Genomic DNA, 17,222 nt, shown 5'->3' with positions numbered 1-17,222 from the left:
GTCGTAAAAAAACTTACGATAACAACAAAAGTTTCGCAATAATTATCGCGTAGACGTGTAAGGGATTGTGTTTATCACATAACATGCGCAAAAAGATCCGTGTAACTTTTTATTTAATGCGATATTTATCTAAATATTTGGTTGCCGTTAAAACAAATATTTATGTTAGATAATAAAGTATTCAATTTAACTGCATTAAAGTGCCTATAAGTAGCCCAATTAAAATTTGTTATATTTAATTAATTATCTATCAAATGCGAATTATATCGTGAAAATTATCTGCGAACGTAAATCACAACGCTTTGATATTCCCGTAACCACTAACGTTAGTCCAAGATATTTCACAATATCTTGCTAACGCGAATATTAACAAGTTTATAGTTTTGCTACTATTTAATTACCTGTTTATATTATACATAAACACGTTGTTACATCTAAAATAAAAAACACATTAACCTGTTCAGTTCCAATTTATACATACATGTAAAATTTATGCTTTTTAAAACTATATTTTCTTTTTTTATTTTGTTTCTTGTGAACTTAAAAAAAGTTATGAATGGAAATGCAACGTAAATACATGTATATCTAATTTTTAATTTGCCTATAATTACACATACTAGAGTTTTTTTAATGTTTGGGCAAATACTTGGGTAATAATAATATATTTGGGTAATAAAAGTGTGAATTGTTTTAACTACAATCGGGACAATTATTTCGCAGGTTTGTCCGTCCTTCTTGCATGCGTGCAATTTTGTATTTTGAAAGATTTCCCCACCTCAACCCTATGGCAATTTGTCACGATACTTCAAACCAAATATCTAAATAACGGCCTTTATCTCAAAATGTCCAAGCTAGGAGTGTCACATGGTTTAAATGATAATTAAATCACACAAAAAATGCATCTCCTTTAACGGCTTTGGAAAAGAGGTTTCATGTTTGGTATTAAACAGACTATAACAATTATCGAAACCGCTTACGAAGAGTGTTTTAATTGTTCCTCTTTGGTGAAAATGGGATTAACCTGATTTCTATAAACTTCAAATTAAAAATTTACTCAAATAATCACGGAACCGCATTTCCAGAGTTTCCATATTTGTTATTAGACATTCATTATTGTTTCCTGTACACAGATTATTTAACTTTTCACATTTTACAAATAGTACAAGCTACCGTAATGCAAATTAATGCATATCATTATAAGAAAATGATCATTCTAAAACTTTTCATAATTTGTATAAGCTTTCCCTTAACAACTGCTGCACAGATATGTGTTGCTTGTTGTTGTGTTTTTGTCAAAATAAACAACCACGCAGCTCGAGGACGTTCAAACATACAATTGAATTGGTGTATGCCTGATGTTCACTCGAACGTCTTTTCCACGGTAAAACATGTTTTGAACGTATTTTGTTTAAATAAATTTGCACTTGTCCTTTTAAATACTGTTGCATTATCGAATAATTGGTACTTTTTGTTGATGATGAAAGACCATGCCACAAAGCATTATCAATTTACTTATTGATACGTGAGAAATGGAATAGAAATACATCGAATATGTTGTATTTATTTCGTAAACTAGTCAAAATGGTGCGAATTTATTGTTGATAAAACGATGGGTTAAATTGTATAATACAATATATATTTCATAATGGGTTCCGGTATTTTGGGAATTTTCGTAAGAACATGTTTAAGAAAGTTTCGAAAGCAATTACACATAAGCAATGTATTATATAGGGATGTTAAATTAGATGTAAAACCCCCAATGAAGCATTAGATATCAGGAAAACCATATCATGCACAATTAAACTATGTAAGAAAAACTACCGGTATTTATCGTAGCACAATACTCGGCAATGACATTCAATATCGATACTCTGCATGGAATAATACTTTTGTTGTTTACTTATAAACATATTGCCCACTGTATTATGCAATAAAGTGTAGACTGTAAATTCAGACCCATTTTGCAAATTATCATAGAAATACCAATTAAGTCAGTTTACTATCGTATTACACCAGTAACGTGACCATGCATTAATTGACTATATTGAGGACGCTGAACGCAACCATTGCAAAAACAGTAAGCCCTGTAGAACGGAATCCCAATAGCCTTAGGATAATAGCATATGCATGGCTTGAAGTTAAATTCAATACCCGGCAGTAAGATGACGATAGCGCGACATGCGATGGCATTAACGGAATTCCGTATTATTCACATTGAGATGTGCATTCCTTTAATTGTATTGCATGTAAATACAAATGTTTAAGATGTAGTAAGACAAATTCTAAATGCAATCCTTCAACAACATTATTGCTACAAACCCAAAATGTAGCATTCGTCTTTATTTGAAGCCATAAGTTTAACTAAAACTGTTCTTCAAGATCACACACCTAATGCATCGTTGATGTGGTACAAGAAAATACATTAGAAAACAGTGTAAGCTATATATCTCCGATTTAAATATCCCAAGATATACATGTATATCGATGCGCAATAAAACAATTCGATTCACGAGAGAAACTGATGATAGCAATTTCATGCATGAAGGTAACATGTACGTTTTCCGAAAATATTTTATTTTATTTACAGAAAAGTTCATTGCAATTGCATGAGCAAAATGTGTATGATTTTACAAACAAGGCATCTTTTCAAGCAAAATACCCTAAAAGGAAAGTGATCGCAAGCATAAGTATAATTGCAATTATATTCATCAACGTTTTTATGGACGCCTTTTCTTCTATTGAAGTCGTCTGCGCGTGGATATGCGCCCTTTGCTCGCTGGAGACGGTCCTGTCGTCTGCTGCTATGCCACAAGCCCATGCGCACAACCAACGTCTGCAGCTCGTGGCGTCTGCAAGGAACCAAACAATTTAGGCTGGGTATCAAGTAATGGCAGGGTGCAGGATTAAGTGACTTTGTAAGGTTCACAAATAAACATTAATGGATGTAAACACATGGGCAAGTTGTGCTTTATTTCAAATAACTTTTTTGTTTTCTTAAGAATTTCAACTAGTGCATTAAAGATAGTTTTTATGCTGCTTATGGCAATGTGAAATACAATATAGTTACTTTATTAAATTAGCCTGTGTTTTTGGCCAAATATTCTATGTATTCAGCATTCGTTTACACGTTTATGCAGCACCAAACGTGAGATTTTGGCACCGAGTTCAGACGTATTCAATGATTTATTCTTAAATCTTAAGATATCAGCACAAACTGCAACAAAAACTGTCCTTTATGCACTAAAGATTTTTGCAAACGTATTTCAATAACTTGAAATTTTTGCAAAAATAAAGTTTTTAACGGTGTGTTTACATTTTGTCCAGCCCGTGTAACCCCATTGATCCTGCACCCTGATAGGGCTATGGCTGCGTTATGACTTACATTTCTACATCGGTGTTCACGATAAACAACACACGAGTCAGACCTTTTGTACCCAACTAGGTAAAACACTTGATGTTTTTGTCAATTTCTTTTGTATGGTAGTTTAGTTATGTTCGCCGTAACAGTTAACGAATTTTCGTATGCAACAAATACCAAATCGGTATCGACGCTACTAGCAAGTATATTTGTGTCTACGTCAAACTGTCTCCCTACCACAAGGATGGCTGTCGTCCACAATTATGACAGGCGCGGTCCGCTCGAGACCCTCCCCACTCGGGCCTGCATGGGTGTCTCCAGCCTGACTGTCTATCCCTGTGACGTCATCGCCATGACCCTGACATGCTTCTTCCTTGTCGTGACGTGTCCACCACGTGACTCGTTTTAACTGAAGCGAGTGACACATAGAATCTTTGCACGCTGTGACAATCTTTGTAGCATGTTTTCAGAAAGAGGGCAACCGCAGCGAGCGACCGGTCTATATGTTGAAATATGTTGATGCGGTAAATAACGTATATCAAAGAGATACCTGTAATTCATAGAAAATGTTGAAATATAAAACATTCCAATAAAACGCGTTTATTGTATGAGATTCGTGGATATTGACTGTTTTTGGATAATTGTATTTTGCAATGAAGTGAAAAGGGCCATGTTTTACATTTCAATCATAACGTTACAAGCATGTGTCTTGAGGTATCAAATAAAAGACTGATGTTATAAACCGGTATGTACCGATAAATCCATAGTATTTTAATGCATTAAATACAACTATGAACATGTTTAACACATAAAATCAGATAATGATACTTGATCAGCGGATCTCGGTTTGGTGAGGCAGCTGATGATGACCATGGCGCCGGTGCAGATGATGGTGTTGATGACGGTAAAATGCAAGAAGTCCACCCTTGCGGTCACGCTGAGTCGCCTGTCTGGTTCCCCGCTGCCACACACAGGCGGGGGAGCCACGAAGTCCAGACCCATCCGTGTCAGGCCGACCAGCAAACCGATAACCATACCGTAAAACGCTGCCTTTTACGATAACATATATTAAAATATAAAATATAGGGATGGTCACAAATATCCGGATAGCCGAATACCGGTTAAGTGCCCGGTTAGTAAAAGATACTAAAATACATAATGTGTATTTCGTTGAACTTACAGTGCAACATCTTACCGGTTCTGTCAAACGCCGCCAGAAAATGCCGAGCACGAATGCCACACACCAGGGCACCGCAAGATATGCGACCACCGCCGCCAGGTAGAACCACAACACGCCGCCCTCCTGCGCCTGCAGTACCGGAAGCCACAGTATACTGACCGCCACCATCGCCATGACCGCAATGCGACCCACCACCATGAGTTCTCGCTGAGTGGCACTTTTCCGGAAGTGCAACCATATGTCCATCGTGACGATGGAGCTGGCGCTATTGAAAATGGATGTGAGGGTGCTCATCATTCCAGCCATCAATGCCGCCAACATAAGACCTCGGACACCTGGTCAACCGAGTGAAATCGAATTGCATTTTCATGTATACGTGTTAAATACGCGTCCGTGAGTGTGTTTTTTTCATTACAGTATTTCATAACAATGTTTAATCTACGGATATGTAATAGATTGAAATATACAACAAGGGTTATTCCTATGGAAGGACCCACCTAAAGGCAGCACCCGAAGCACGAGTAGTGGATAGGCAATGCTAGAGCAGCCCGACTCCATCCCACAGACACGCAGACAGTCTTCCGGCCGTCCACACGCCACCTCGTCTTTAACATAATAATAACAAGACATTTCCCGGAAATGAGTAAAGATTGCTCAGATCAACACACAATTAACATTACAAACACAGACTAAATGCGAGGATGACGCAATGCAAATGAAAATTTATGCCAAACTTGTTGTACAAGATGAGATGAAAGTCAATTATACACGACCGCTGATCTAATCACTGACACTAACTCTTAGAGATGCAATAACATAAACGAGCCAATAAAACTTACGGTTTGGCGCGAATGACCGGGCATTCTTCAAAATGGATTACTTTTTTTATAAAGAGAGTAGTTGTTATATGTGTTGAGAATATGATATGCGTTTTTAATTCGTGCCATTCAAAGAGGGTTAATGAATTAATTTGTTCTATAGAAACATGCAATTTCCGTGAGACAAAGGTAAGCTTATCATGCATTGCTTGGGTAGAGAAATGGATTCTTAACACAGAGTTACCTGGGAAGAGAACCCTGCTGACTAAACCTGGCAGTACGAACATGGGGAGACTGAGGAACTTGAGAGCCGCGGCTAGCAGGGTGCCGCCCTTGGCGTGTGTCAGGTCCCGGGCAGACAGACAGCGCTGTACGATGAGCTGACGCCCACAAGGGAGGGATGGGCGTTAGACTTATTATAACATCATGTCACATTGAACATGGACATCACGATGTTAATATCTTAATTTGAGCAATCAATTATTGTTTTATTTATTTAATCTTGTATTTATTTTTAAATGCTGAATCACTGTATACCTATTATGGGAAATCAATCACGTAGTCCTCAGATAGAATGCATTCTGTCTATTTTTAATGCGATCGTTAATTGTTTCTTAAATTCTTATGTAATAATAATAAATAGAAACGAGCATATATTAAATATTTTAAAGCGTGTATTGATCCAGATGTTGCCATGAAATATGGCGGCCTTTTCTGGTTTTGTTTCACCTGGTCCTGGCACCAGACGAACAGCGCCAACACAGTGAGCCCCAGGGTAGAACCAGTCCACGGAATGTCGCCTGATACCGGGTCTCGGAAGATGTGAAAGGAGTCATTGCGCGGTAGTGCGCATGCGTATAGCACCGGGTCATGCAGCGTGTTGTTTGCGGCAGACGACATGTAGAGAGCCTTGAGTGTCGCCCAGTCGCCCACTCGTGACGTCGCTTGCAAAAGAACGGAAAACAACTCATCTGAACTGCGCGTTGCTGTACTCAAATGTTTTCTTTTTCGTTACTTCAATATCAGATTTTCAATTTAAAGTTTGCACTAAAATGATATAAAGTGAGCGCACGTAATAAATGGTTTTAGTGTGAAAGTAAGGTGAAAGTTTAATAAGAATTACATTCGCTAATTTACTATTTATTAGAATAATATGTTTCAATAAAAGTTGTCTGTCAAAAAACACAGGTGGTTAGCGTGTGGCTATGATATTAATTAGTGAAAACATCCTTTTGAATGATAAATAATCATATTATAACGAAAAATCAACTTGTCTGAAAAGAAAATTGCACTATCAAATATATATATATATATATAACAAGGTATTCAACTCGAAATCATCCGAAAACATGATGTGTCGCTTTGAACAGCCATAACTTCATCAATTTTGCAGCGATTTTCACGATCTCGGTCTTATTTAACGCATAAATGAATTTCCTTTCTGGAAATGTACATGTCTTGCAATATTTTTTACAAATACTGGGTCAACTTTTAAGAAATAACACGATACACAACTCGCGTGCCCGACTTAACATCGATCGGACAGGATCTTAGACTGAAATCTTCACGGAGTAAACGGCATTTTCCCTGCAAAGTTCACGGACCTCGATACCATAACTCAATAAAACGTATGAAAAAAACATTATTACCGCGCTTGCCGTTACATTATGCATCAAAACTAACTGTCCAGCGCCGTTTGAAACCTTTGTTTACATACATTTCAACAACTGACATTTTAAACACACGAGTGATTTCATTGGTCCAATGCGAAGATGTGTCTGTACACCAGCAGCCAATTGTATAAATCTGGATAACTCTTATACAGCGGATAGCTTTTTCTTATCTTATAAAAAAATTGAAGATAACCAAAAGTTATCTGTAGCCAATTGCATAAATCTGGATAACTCTTAACCAGCGGATAACTTGTGGTTATCTTATCATAAAATTGAAGATAACCAAGAAATATCCAGATTTTTACAATTGGCTACAGTCTGGAGATTTCATTCATTAATCCTGTCTGATCGCTGTTAAGTAGGTCACGCGTATTGTGTATCGTGTTATTTCTTAAAATATTACCCAGCATGTGTAGAAATATAACAAGATATATACATTTCCAGAAAGGAAATTCATTTCTGCGTTAAATAAGACCGAGTTCATGAAAATCGCTGCAAAATTGATGAAGTAATGGCTGTTCAAAGCGATGCACCCTGTTTTCGGCTGATGTCGAGTTGAATGAATTGTTATATTTATATATATTTGATAGTGATTTTTTTTCCAGAAAAGTTGATTTTTTGTTATAATATGATTATTTATCATTCAAAATGATGTTTTCACTAATTAATATCATAGCCACACGCTAACCACCTGTGGTAAAAAAGATAAATATGTCTTGAAGGTTAAAATGCATATTTGAAATATCGAATGTGTTCAAGATTTTGAAGATAGTTTATGGAAAATATAAGCGAATAATTAAAGATGATTCAATGACAGCAACTCCTTTGTCCCTTGGACATTTTGTTCTTATTGGTCCCTATTCAAATTACTATAAGCAGTCTATAAGCACATACATTTTGTGGCTTGCAGGTAAAAATTGTCTTAGTCAGATTTCGAAAACAAGCAGTTTTGATCGACCAAATGACCGACTTTAGTGAACCAATACGTTAGACATCTGCGTATATCGAAGTTCATAAGGTCCTTCCGTACCTGAAGCTGCCTTATGTGATGACCCGGAGTGTGTCCCTCCAAGGATTGTTCTGCCTTATTAGACTCACCAAAGTTGGGACTAATTTCGAATGTAGCTGTAGCTATTTGATTTTGACTGAAATACATTTTGTTTGTGGTCTTGTGTTGTGGTGGGAAACCGGAGTTCCCGTAGGAAACCCCACATGTACGGTATGGTGACCAGAGGACAAACTCACATGTTCCGGGATTGGTATTTGGACCGGTTTCGCCGATAAAGAAGGTGGTGTACACACCACTGTGCTAGTCTTACCCATGACTGCAACAGTGACAGCGCCAGCAATCATGACCACCGTTTGCAGCGTGTCCGTGAAAATGACCGCCCGTAAGCCACCTGCAGCAGCCAGTAGATCAAATACATACAGCAAATCTTGCAAAATACACGCATTTGATGTCTTATGTCAAGTAAATTAAATTATCTTTTAGGAAGGATAATTAAATACAAAAGCAAACCTACATTTGCAAATCTATTAAATTATATTAATTATAAATAATATACATGTATTTTAATAATATACATGTATTATTTATCTCGAACATTATGTGGTTGCTAAAGTAACCAACATAAGTAGCAAAAAATAACTAAGAATTTAAGAGTACATGTCCGAAAAAAAAGTGTCATTTTTAAAGTATAATTTAATATTTTATAGTTGTTCAGTAAACAACTTAATTGACCAGTTACACAAAGTTAGACTGTTATTTATGTGTACCCTATTTCATCCGTACAATGTATGAAATATGGCTTGGCGTTAAAATGGTAAACTTCCAACAAACTAAACGCATTGAACTTAACGTTCGAATTATAATGTTCCAATTGAACCAGACTTATCATGGTCTACTTGTAAACGCCCAACATGACGTAGACGTGTTCCTACCGACGACGGTGTAGACGGCGACGATAGCCAGCATAACGCCGACGCTGAGGTAGACGCTCCAGCCCAGGATCAGCTGCATGAACACCGCCACGCAGTAGATCTCGCCCTGCAAACAGCCGTGACAGTATGACATATAGTATCAGTAAATATATGTTCATAGTTTAAATCCTTTGCATACGTATATATATATGTGTGTGTGTGTGTGTGTGTGTGTGTGTGTGTGTGTGTGTGTGTGTGTGTGTGTGTGTGTGTGTGTGTGTGTGTGTGTGTGTGTGTGCGTGCGTGCGTGCGTGCGTGCGTGCGTGCGTGCGTGCGTGCGTGCGTGCGTGCGTGTGTGTTTAAAGAACAATAATTTAGAAAAATATTTTTGATTGTGTGTTGAGCCACACTTCCAGTTGGTCAACAGTGTACGTCAGCTTTGTGGCATTCATTATAAGCCCCGGTTCATTTGTCGACTTAAGGTTGCACTTTTCGTTAAGAACAATCTAAACAAAGAGCCACCTTTAATATTTGTGATTTGGTTCTTTTATGGTGAATAATGTGTGTTATATGAAATCAATGCAACCGTTTTTAGTTTAAGGCTACTGCGCGCACGCTGATGTTCCGGAAGATGTACTGGAGAAGCAGCATTCCCGAGGTGAGCATCTGTATACGCCGTCCTCCAAACCGCAACCGCAGATACTCGGGGATGGTGTATGCCTGGAAAAATAGCCAAAGTTTAACGATACACAAAGTATTAAAACATTTGCTTAATATATAATTATAGGTGGAAGTAACTTAATACCTTATACGCTGTGATAGACCTGGACAAAGTGGTAAAATGTAAGTAGCCCTTTGTATGGAAGGACATGGATGCCTTTTACAGATGCTTTTGCTGTATTAACTGCACTCACATGACTTTTTATCAGTTTCTATTATAATATCATATTTTTATGTGGCAATACAGTATATAGCTGCTACATACCCCACTTGCCATGTAGACGGGGACAAATATCCAGCCCAGGGAAATCAGGATGTAGACGGCCTGTGGTGCGAATGATGCTTCATCCAATGTGATAAAGTGCACATGTACAAACTGCGTTTAATTGAATGAATACTTTTATGTAATTTTGGGAATTCCTCGCATAAAATTTAATTAATGCGATCAAGTAATTATTGTTTACGTGAAACGCGTTGCAACGTATATATGTACACGTCAATAAAACGAGATGTTTTTCGGTGTTTATAAGGTCGTTCATATATTTACATATTGCTAAAAAACTAAGGCAACTGAATGTTCACAATGATTCTCGAGTGCTTAACATGGCTAAGGGGTTGCGTGCGTACATGCCATTCGTAGATTGTGACCGCTATGCCGCTGATGGCCGCAGTGCCCGCCAGCCCAACAAACATGGCCGACCCCACGTTACTCGAGTAGATTGAGGCACCCACCTGGCAAATACTACAGATATTTTGGAAGGGTCAAATACAACAGGGTTTGCTCAGTATAATCAAAATTATTCAATTTCTAATCAATACTTTTACAAAAACTGTTTGTAACAAAATAAATATCTTTTAAAAAAACAAACAGCGTTGACATGAAAACATGTGTTTTGAGGTACCAGTTTTTTCCTAAAAGAATTCACAAATATTTTTCGGTCGCCACGCCGAAAACGTGTAGGATCCTAGATGATTCGAACACACTTTGAATAATTACCTAATCAAAAATAAGTTTGACATAATCTTAGTTGGTAATAGATGTAACAGGATTAACAAACGTATACAGCCCCATGTTTCTGACATAAAACACTTTAATATTAGTTAGTCACGAAAACAAACTTTAAACTCTATGTATCAGGACATTTATTTAATCAAAGCGCTAAAGACACTGAATATGTTCGCTATTGCATAATCTTACAAGCAACGCAGTTTTCAAACTTATGTTATAGCTTTTTATATCGCAAGTTTGAAAGGAACACAACCCATTCAAATTTTAAAGAGTGTGTCTTAAAGCACATGTCGAGATGTATGTGACTGTTAATCCTCATATTTATGTTATAGAGATAACTTAGACAAAATAACAACAATATGTCTTTTTTCACAACTTGTCGCTGCACTGGCAACCATCTTCAGAAATGTGGTTGCCTTGCTAAAGAATAACAAGCCTATAATCATGTACGTGTTGTGATATGTGTATCTAATACTTCATCTATTTTCTTTACATTATTGAGAAACAATTTTGCCCACATGACAGACTTTTAATGCAGCATTAAGCCCCGTTTTCCCTGAAAGCAGCCAATATGTACAGATTTCAATGATAAACTTACCAATGTCATCGCACAAGCTGTTTTAAACACTAGACTGGCCAATACGTCCCACAAGCTCTTAAACCTACACAGGAAGTCATGGGTTACGGGCCCTTCCGTAGCTAAGGCATACTGATTTGCAAAATTGCGTCTACTTCGCTCACAAATAAAAATGTATTGGTATTAAACAGCATTGTATTAAATTCTCAAGCAAAACACATTAAAACTTGAGCTACGCTGGTCGAAAGACCATGAGACTCATTTTCGCATGACGCGGCTATGAAAGTATGATTCAAATGTTTGGAAAAAAACTGCATGTTAATCAAATATTAACATACGATATATTGCGATGATGGAGGACATAGAATAATTTGTATCTACTTATACTAATGTAGATCTATGGTTTGCCTATTATAACACACATTTCAAGCGGTAAATATGCGACTAACAAGTAAAAAAAACAACACAATAGTTAAAAGTGATATTATGGGCATCTAGCAGTTTATAGGTGTCTATCGCAACCGTTGTTTATTTTTGGTGTTTTCACTTCAAATACACTTATATTTGTTACTGCAGCATCAACATACTAAAACAATATCCCGGAAAGAGAAAAATAACGCATTTCAATATCAACCGTACTTTCGTTTGACAACTGATCATGCATGTGAACCTAAATTGAGTTTTAGTGCAGATTCGTTCATACGACACAAAGACACCATTTTGTTTTTCGGATCATTTTGGCTTAGAGGACTGGGTGAGTCACGTAAGACTATCAAATATAAAATATATTTTTATAAACAACTGGTAGCATGATGAGTTGCAGATAATTGGTCAGTAACCACATTTTAACTAACTCTTTTGACCTGTTAATTCTTTTCAGCTCAATTCAACAGTGAAAAATGCCCATAATATCACTTTAACTTTTGTTTTCAATTAAATTATTTAGAAACAAAATTTCAAACTTTATTTAAAAAACAGCAAGACTACCTTTTTAAAAGATAATTCTTGTTATATTTAATTGTTTTTATAATCGGTTTTAGCGATAATGAAGCATTTTTGATTTTGTCTATCGTATCCCTGTAGTTATTGTTGAACTCATGTTCAACGTTTTATAAACTGAGAACTGTGAATACAAACAAGCGTAACCTATTGCGTTGTTATCACCCAGTGCAATTGGACTCTCCTTTGTTTATCGACAGGCGCATCTATTAATAGCCTCAAATTATGAATGAACTGAGCAAAAATACTACGTCATGAAGACGTAGCAGAAACTGGACTATTTTATTCATTCATAAACAATCTCTTCCGCGACAGGTATAATACAATCATTGTTTATTGATTCTTTTCTATATAAGCTCCGTTCGAAACTATTACATTTAACACGATATTCGTATAATGTTTCCATTTGTGAATGAATATGGTTGGAGAACTCAAACCGCTTTCATAAATTATACAACTCTTTCTCGCGTGAATACGGCATGTGTAAAGCGTAGTTAGGCTCCCTGTAGATAAGCCGAAGCGATTTGAAATTTTGCGTCTGCATTATTTGTGAGCAAGCTCACAAATAAAAACCAAATGATACGCAGAATAAACTAAAGTTATGTGGATAACATTGTGTCGTATATAGAGACCTTTATTATCGAATGCCAGCTATCCTAAAAAATACTTTGTTACAATTATCGCCGGCTTTACTGACTGAATAACGAGTGAATCGCAATATATTTTAAAATATGCCACGTGATACAGGATACATACAAAGATATATAGAACATAAACACGCTTTTCATTACATTTTAACCATACATCTATAAGCATTGTATCATCAATATATTGTTATCACATGCCATACCATGTTTCCCATGTAATATAACCATTACGAATATTTTTATCTTACACATGTGTAATATACTTTTTAAGCGTTTTCATTGGCTTAGTTCTCATTCGATTGACCAATCGCATTTTGTTATTTTGCTGAAATGACGTTGCAACGCCAAATGACGTCAAGAAATATAAACAACATTTGGGATTTATCATTGACGTTGCAACGTCAAATGACGTCCAGAAATATAAACAACATTCGGGATTTATCATTATGTTTGCGTAAATATTTATTTAATTTGCTCATTTGAAAGCATGTGATGAAAAGATCTGACACTCGTTGTCATTTCATACCATATTTTATTAAACTCGTCCAGAAAATTCGTTAGTAAGCTCGCAAAAGGTTCGCTTACTAACAAATTCCTAAACTCGTTTAATAAAATATGGTATGATATGACAACTCGTGCCAGATCATATATAGAGAGAATACATAGAAAAGATGACAGCAATATATAGGACATATAGGAACATTTACCACACATCTATAGACTTTATAAAGTAAATATGACATTATAATACATAAATATACAACTTGACTGCATTAATAAGAAAAAAATGAATAGAATTTTGCCAAGTTTGACACGTCATAATTATCCTCAGGTCGAGCGTTCTGTCGAACTTTTATTTTATTTGAGCAATTATTATTGGCATTGAATTCGTCCATGGAATACTCATCTCAATAATCTGGACCAAAAGTGATCTTAGCTACGCCGAAAATGTAGATACAACGCCATATCAATAGTTGTTGTTTTGTATCTTAATAATTGCAATCTAGCCAAAACGTGGATACAATCAGTTATGAAAAAAAATGAATCAGTTATAAAAAATATATACACATGTTTGCACCCTTGTATCTAGATCAGTAAAAGAAACCAACAATACCGGAAACCACGTCATGCTCTGTCCAGCCAAGAAGTATCCATGCGTCGTCCCTCGATTTTTGTTGCACGTAGACTGGCAATTAAGGAAGGAAGTATATTTGAGTCGTGTTCTGAGAAAACTGGGCATAATGCATGTGCGTAAAGTGTCATCCCAGATTATCCTGTGCAGTCCGCACATGCTTATCAGGGACAACACTTTCCGCTTTTATGACATTTTTCGTTTAAATGAAGTCTCTTCTTAGCAAAAAACCAGTTAAGGCGGAAAGTGTCGTCCCTGATTAGCCTTTGCGGACTACACAGGCTAATCTGGGACGACACTTTACGCACATGCATTAAGCCCAGTTTTCTCAGAACGCGGCTCATTTCAACAATGTTTTCATCACAAACAATGGCATGTTTTAATGTTGAGTTGTGTTTAACCTGTATGTGTTATACTACCAGAATGGGGGGAGGGGCATATTGGAGTAACTGTGTTCTACAGATATTGCTGTCAGTACCCCGTGATTTTGAAATAACTTAGTAATTATGGTCATCAATATAAATTTGTTTGTTTTGCGCACTGGCATCAAGGTCCAAGTTTGAGTTTTAAGATCAAATACAGCACTTTATTGTCAAAATAGGGCGTGTCTGGTCTTAAATTGATCATGCATGGGATGATTTAAAACACTTGCCGAATGTGTTCACCTATTTCATGCGTGCAAATACTACTTAAAAGGCCAACAGACTTAAAACAGCACTTTAAAATAGTTGTTAAAATGAGACTTGTTCGCTCTTAAACATTATATACATGGAATGATTTTGGAATTACTTGGCAAAAAATAATCAGATATATAAAACGGTATGTTTTTCGCAAGACTCATATGCGACCTTGATGGTCAACGCCAGACTTTGAGGTTAAATGTCACACTTCACCATTATTGAAAAAGTAGGACTGTCCGCTCTTTGGTTTGACCATGAAGTGACGAATTTTAAAATAATTATTTCATCAATATCAGATAATGGCTCGCGCAAAAATCATATGGCCGCCTTCAAGGTCAAATGTGAAATTTAGAAATTTATTGTCAAAATAAGGCGTGTCGGCTATATATAATGATGATGCGTCGAATTGTTTTGAAACTAGCGCTCCAACTTTATTATGTTCACCTATATGATAAAATATGTTACACGCGTAAACCAACTCCCAGGTCATGTTCGAAGTCAAAGTAAGGTCGAACATTGAGGTCAAGGGCAGACTTTGAAGTAAAATATCGAAACAAACCATTATAATAAAATGATAGTATGACCCTCCGCTCTATAACTAAATCATGAAATAAGAATATAAAAATAATGTGTTTACCAATTTGAGATCATGATTTTCCAGCAAGAATCATATAGGTCAATGTCAAGCTCAAATGTTAACCCTTTGCATGCTGGGAAATTTGTCGTCTGCTAAAATGTCGTCTGCTTAATTTCTAAAATTAGCATTTTCTTCGAGTTTTTACAAAGAATACTATCAGAATAGCAAACAGTTTGGATCCTGATGAGACGCCACGTTCTGTGGCGTCTCATCTGGATCCAAACTGTTTGCAAAGGCCTTCAAAATTCGGTTCCAGCACTGAAAGGGTTAAGATAAGGACTTTATTGACAACATTAGGCTCTATAACTTTACCATTTATTTGATTATTTGAAAATTAAGCGGCACATAATTATTTTCACCTATATGAAAAAATGTGGCACACGCATAAACCATGAAGATAACTTGTAGATCAAGGTCGAACATTGAGGTAAAATTAATGTCTGTATAACATGAACATGTATTGAATTTTATATAAGAAAATAACTACAACCATATTTAAATTTGGATAAGTCTATTTCTACACTTAAGATTATAATCGTACTAAAATGCCAAGGGCGATACTACAGATTGTTTTAATAAGGCTTTCCCGCAGTACAACTGAAACGTGAATTCACGGGTTTAATAGTAGTATGGCACATATGGACGACAACTAAAGATTGTTGTGTGCACAAAAATACGTCGGTACTTTTAAATGCTCTGCAAAATTCCCCCAATTGTTGAACTTTTTCATATTCAGGCTAAAAATTTCGTCCTTGCTCGGGTAGCATTCCAACTTCACAATGTTCTCAAAGAACATCAAGTATGGATGGTACCCAGAAAACGAACTCAAGATTGCCCCCAAAAGGCCACGATTAGTATTGCGATATAATTGATGAAAAATGAGTAGACATAAATACTCAAAGTTTTCAATACACGTCATATACGTACGCAGAGCCCGACGACGAGCACCAGGGCGAAGTAAAGTGCCACCGTGAGGTAGTCCGCCCATGCCAGAGCCTCGGTCATGCTTGCAACGAGGTCACCAGAGCTGTAGGGACTCGTATATCGGTCACCAGAGCTGTATGTCCTACCAGAATACGGCGTCCTCCTTGCGATCAATAGATAGAGGCACTGAGCCGGCAGCTCTAGGCATAAGCGGCTCTGTGGAAATATTGGCGCCGTTCAATGAACCACAATAAATTGGGTCACTGAGTCGGTAACTCTGTTACAGTGCGACTATTTAGCGGAATATCGGCGTCGTTCAATGTACCACAATTATTTAGCTGTTGTTTTTGTATATTAAAAACATAGTCTAGTAGATGGTTTCCATTTATGACGCGAGTCCTACATTTGACTGGGATTTTCAAACTGGAATCAAATCGTAGAACCAATCTTATCATCCAAGGGAAAGAACTACACGATAGACTAGATAACGTAATTCTTAATACATGTATATTTATGGACCGTGCTCTGAGAAAACCGGGCTGTATGCGTAAAGTATCGCCCCAGATAAGCATGTGCGGACCGCAAGGGTCAGGAACAACACTTTCCGCTATCGTAGCATTGTTCATTTATAGAAAATCTCTCCTTAACTCCAATCGGAGTGTTAGGCTGTGCGTACTGTACAGGCTTATCGCGGTCGACATGTACGCACATGCATTTAGTCCGGTTTTCATATAAACCGGCGTAAATGTTAAAGTATACTTTCTCGACCTTTCAATACAATAATTGGGCAGTACCTAAAACTGTGCTAATGAGGTGCGCGCTTATTTTCATCCTACAGAAAGTTTTTTGTCGGCTTGTTTTCGCACTCTTCACCATCTTGATTTACTAGGGGGCATGCGTATACGAGAGGTTACCGGCTTTAAGTGAGGTTAGTTGGAACTTACTTCC

General features: G+C 36.8%; 1 protein-coding gene across 2 annotated transcripts; it reads right to left on the bottom strand.

Annotated features, from left to right (window-relative positions):
• Positions 1-2,553: 2,553 nt before the first annotated feature.
• On the bottom strand, positions 2,554-16,732 carry LOC127879056 (sodium/glucose cotransporter 5-like). 2 transcript variants are annotated; one of them, XM_052425642.1, is made up of 14 exons: positions 16,278-16,732; positions 14,016-14,087; positions 10,297-10,401; positions 9,935-9,994; positions 9,565-9,669; positions 8,971-9,076; positions 8,349-8,429; positions 6,086-6,300; positions 5,601-5,736; positions 5,036-5,143; positions 4,554-4,873; positions 4,187-4,408; positions 3,596-3,767; positions 2,554-2,849 (listed from the first exon to the last, which is right to left on the bottom strand). In XM_052425642.1, exons 1-14 carry the CDS (start codon positions 16,353-16,355, stop codon positions 2,647-2,649), a joined length of 1,983 nt encoding a protein of 660 aa, XP_052281602.1. In that variant the 5' UTR covers positions 16,356-16,732; the 3' UTR covers positions 2,554-2,646. The 2 variants fall into 2 exon arrangements, with proteins under 2 accessions (XP_052281602.1, XP_052281603.1); XM_052425643.1 differs by lacking the exons at positions 14,016-14,087; positions 16,278-16,732 and having other exon boundaries at positions 9,935-10,011; positions 10,297-10,352.
• Between the last annotated feature and the right edge of the window lie 490 nt (positions 16,733-17,222).

This window comes from Dreissena polymorpha, chromosome 4, assembly GCF_020536995.1.
Source record: "Dreissena polymorpha isolate Duluth1 chromosome 4, UMN_Dpol_1.0, whole genome shotgun sequence".
Taxonomy (NCBI): domain Eukaryota; kingdom Metazoa; phylum Mollusca; class Bivalvia; order Myida; family Dreissenidae; genus Dreissena; species Dreissena polymorpha.
Note: the sequence above shows the minus strand (reverse complement) of the source record. Positions and strands in the feature narration are given on the sequence as shown.

What these genes read in the sequence shown, in the direction of transcription:
- LOC127879056 (XM_052425642.1), bottom strand. Translation starts at nt 16,355, where the DNA reads ATGACCGAGGCTCTGGCATGGGCGGACTACCTCACGGTGGCACTTTAC. An exon ending in AGAGCATGACGTGGTTTCCG is followed by an intron (nt 10,402 to 14,015) that starts GTATTGTTGGTT and finishes AGTATTTGCCAG; the next exon opens with GTGGGTGCCTCAATCTACTC. An exon ending in GCTTCGGGTGCTGCCTTTAG is followed by an intron (nt 4,874 to 5,035) that starts GTGGGTCCTTCC and finishes TCGGTTGACCAG; the next exon opens with GTGTCCGAGGTCTTATGTTG.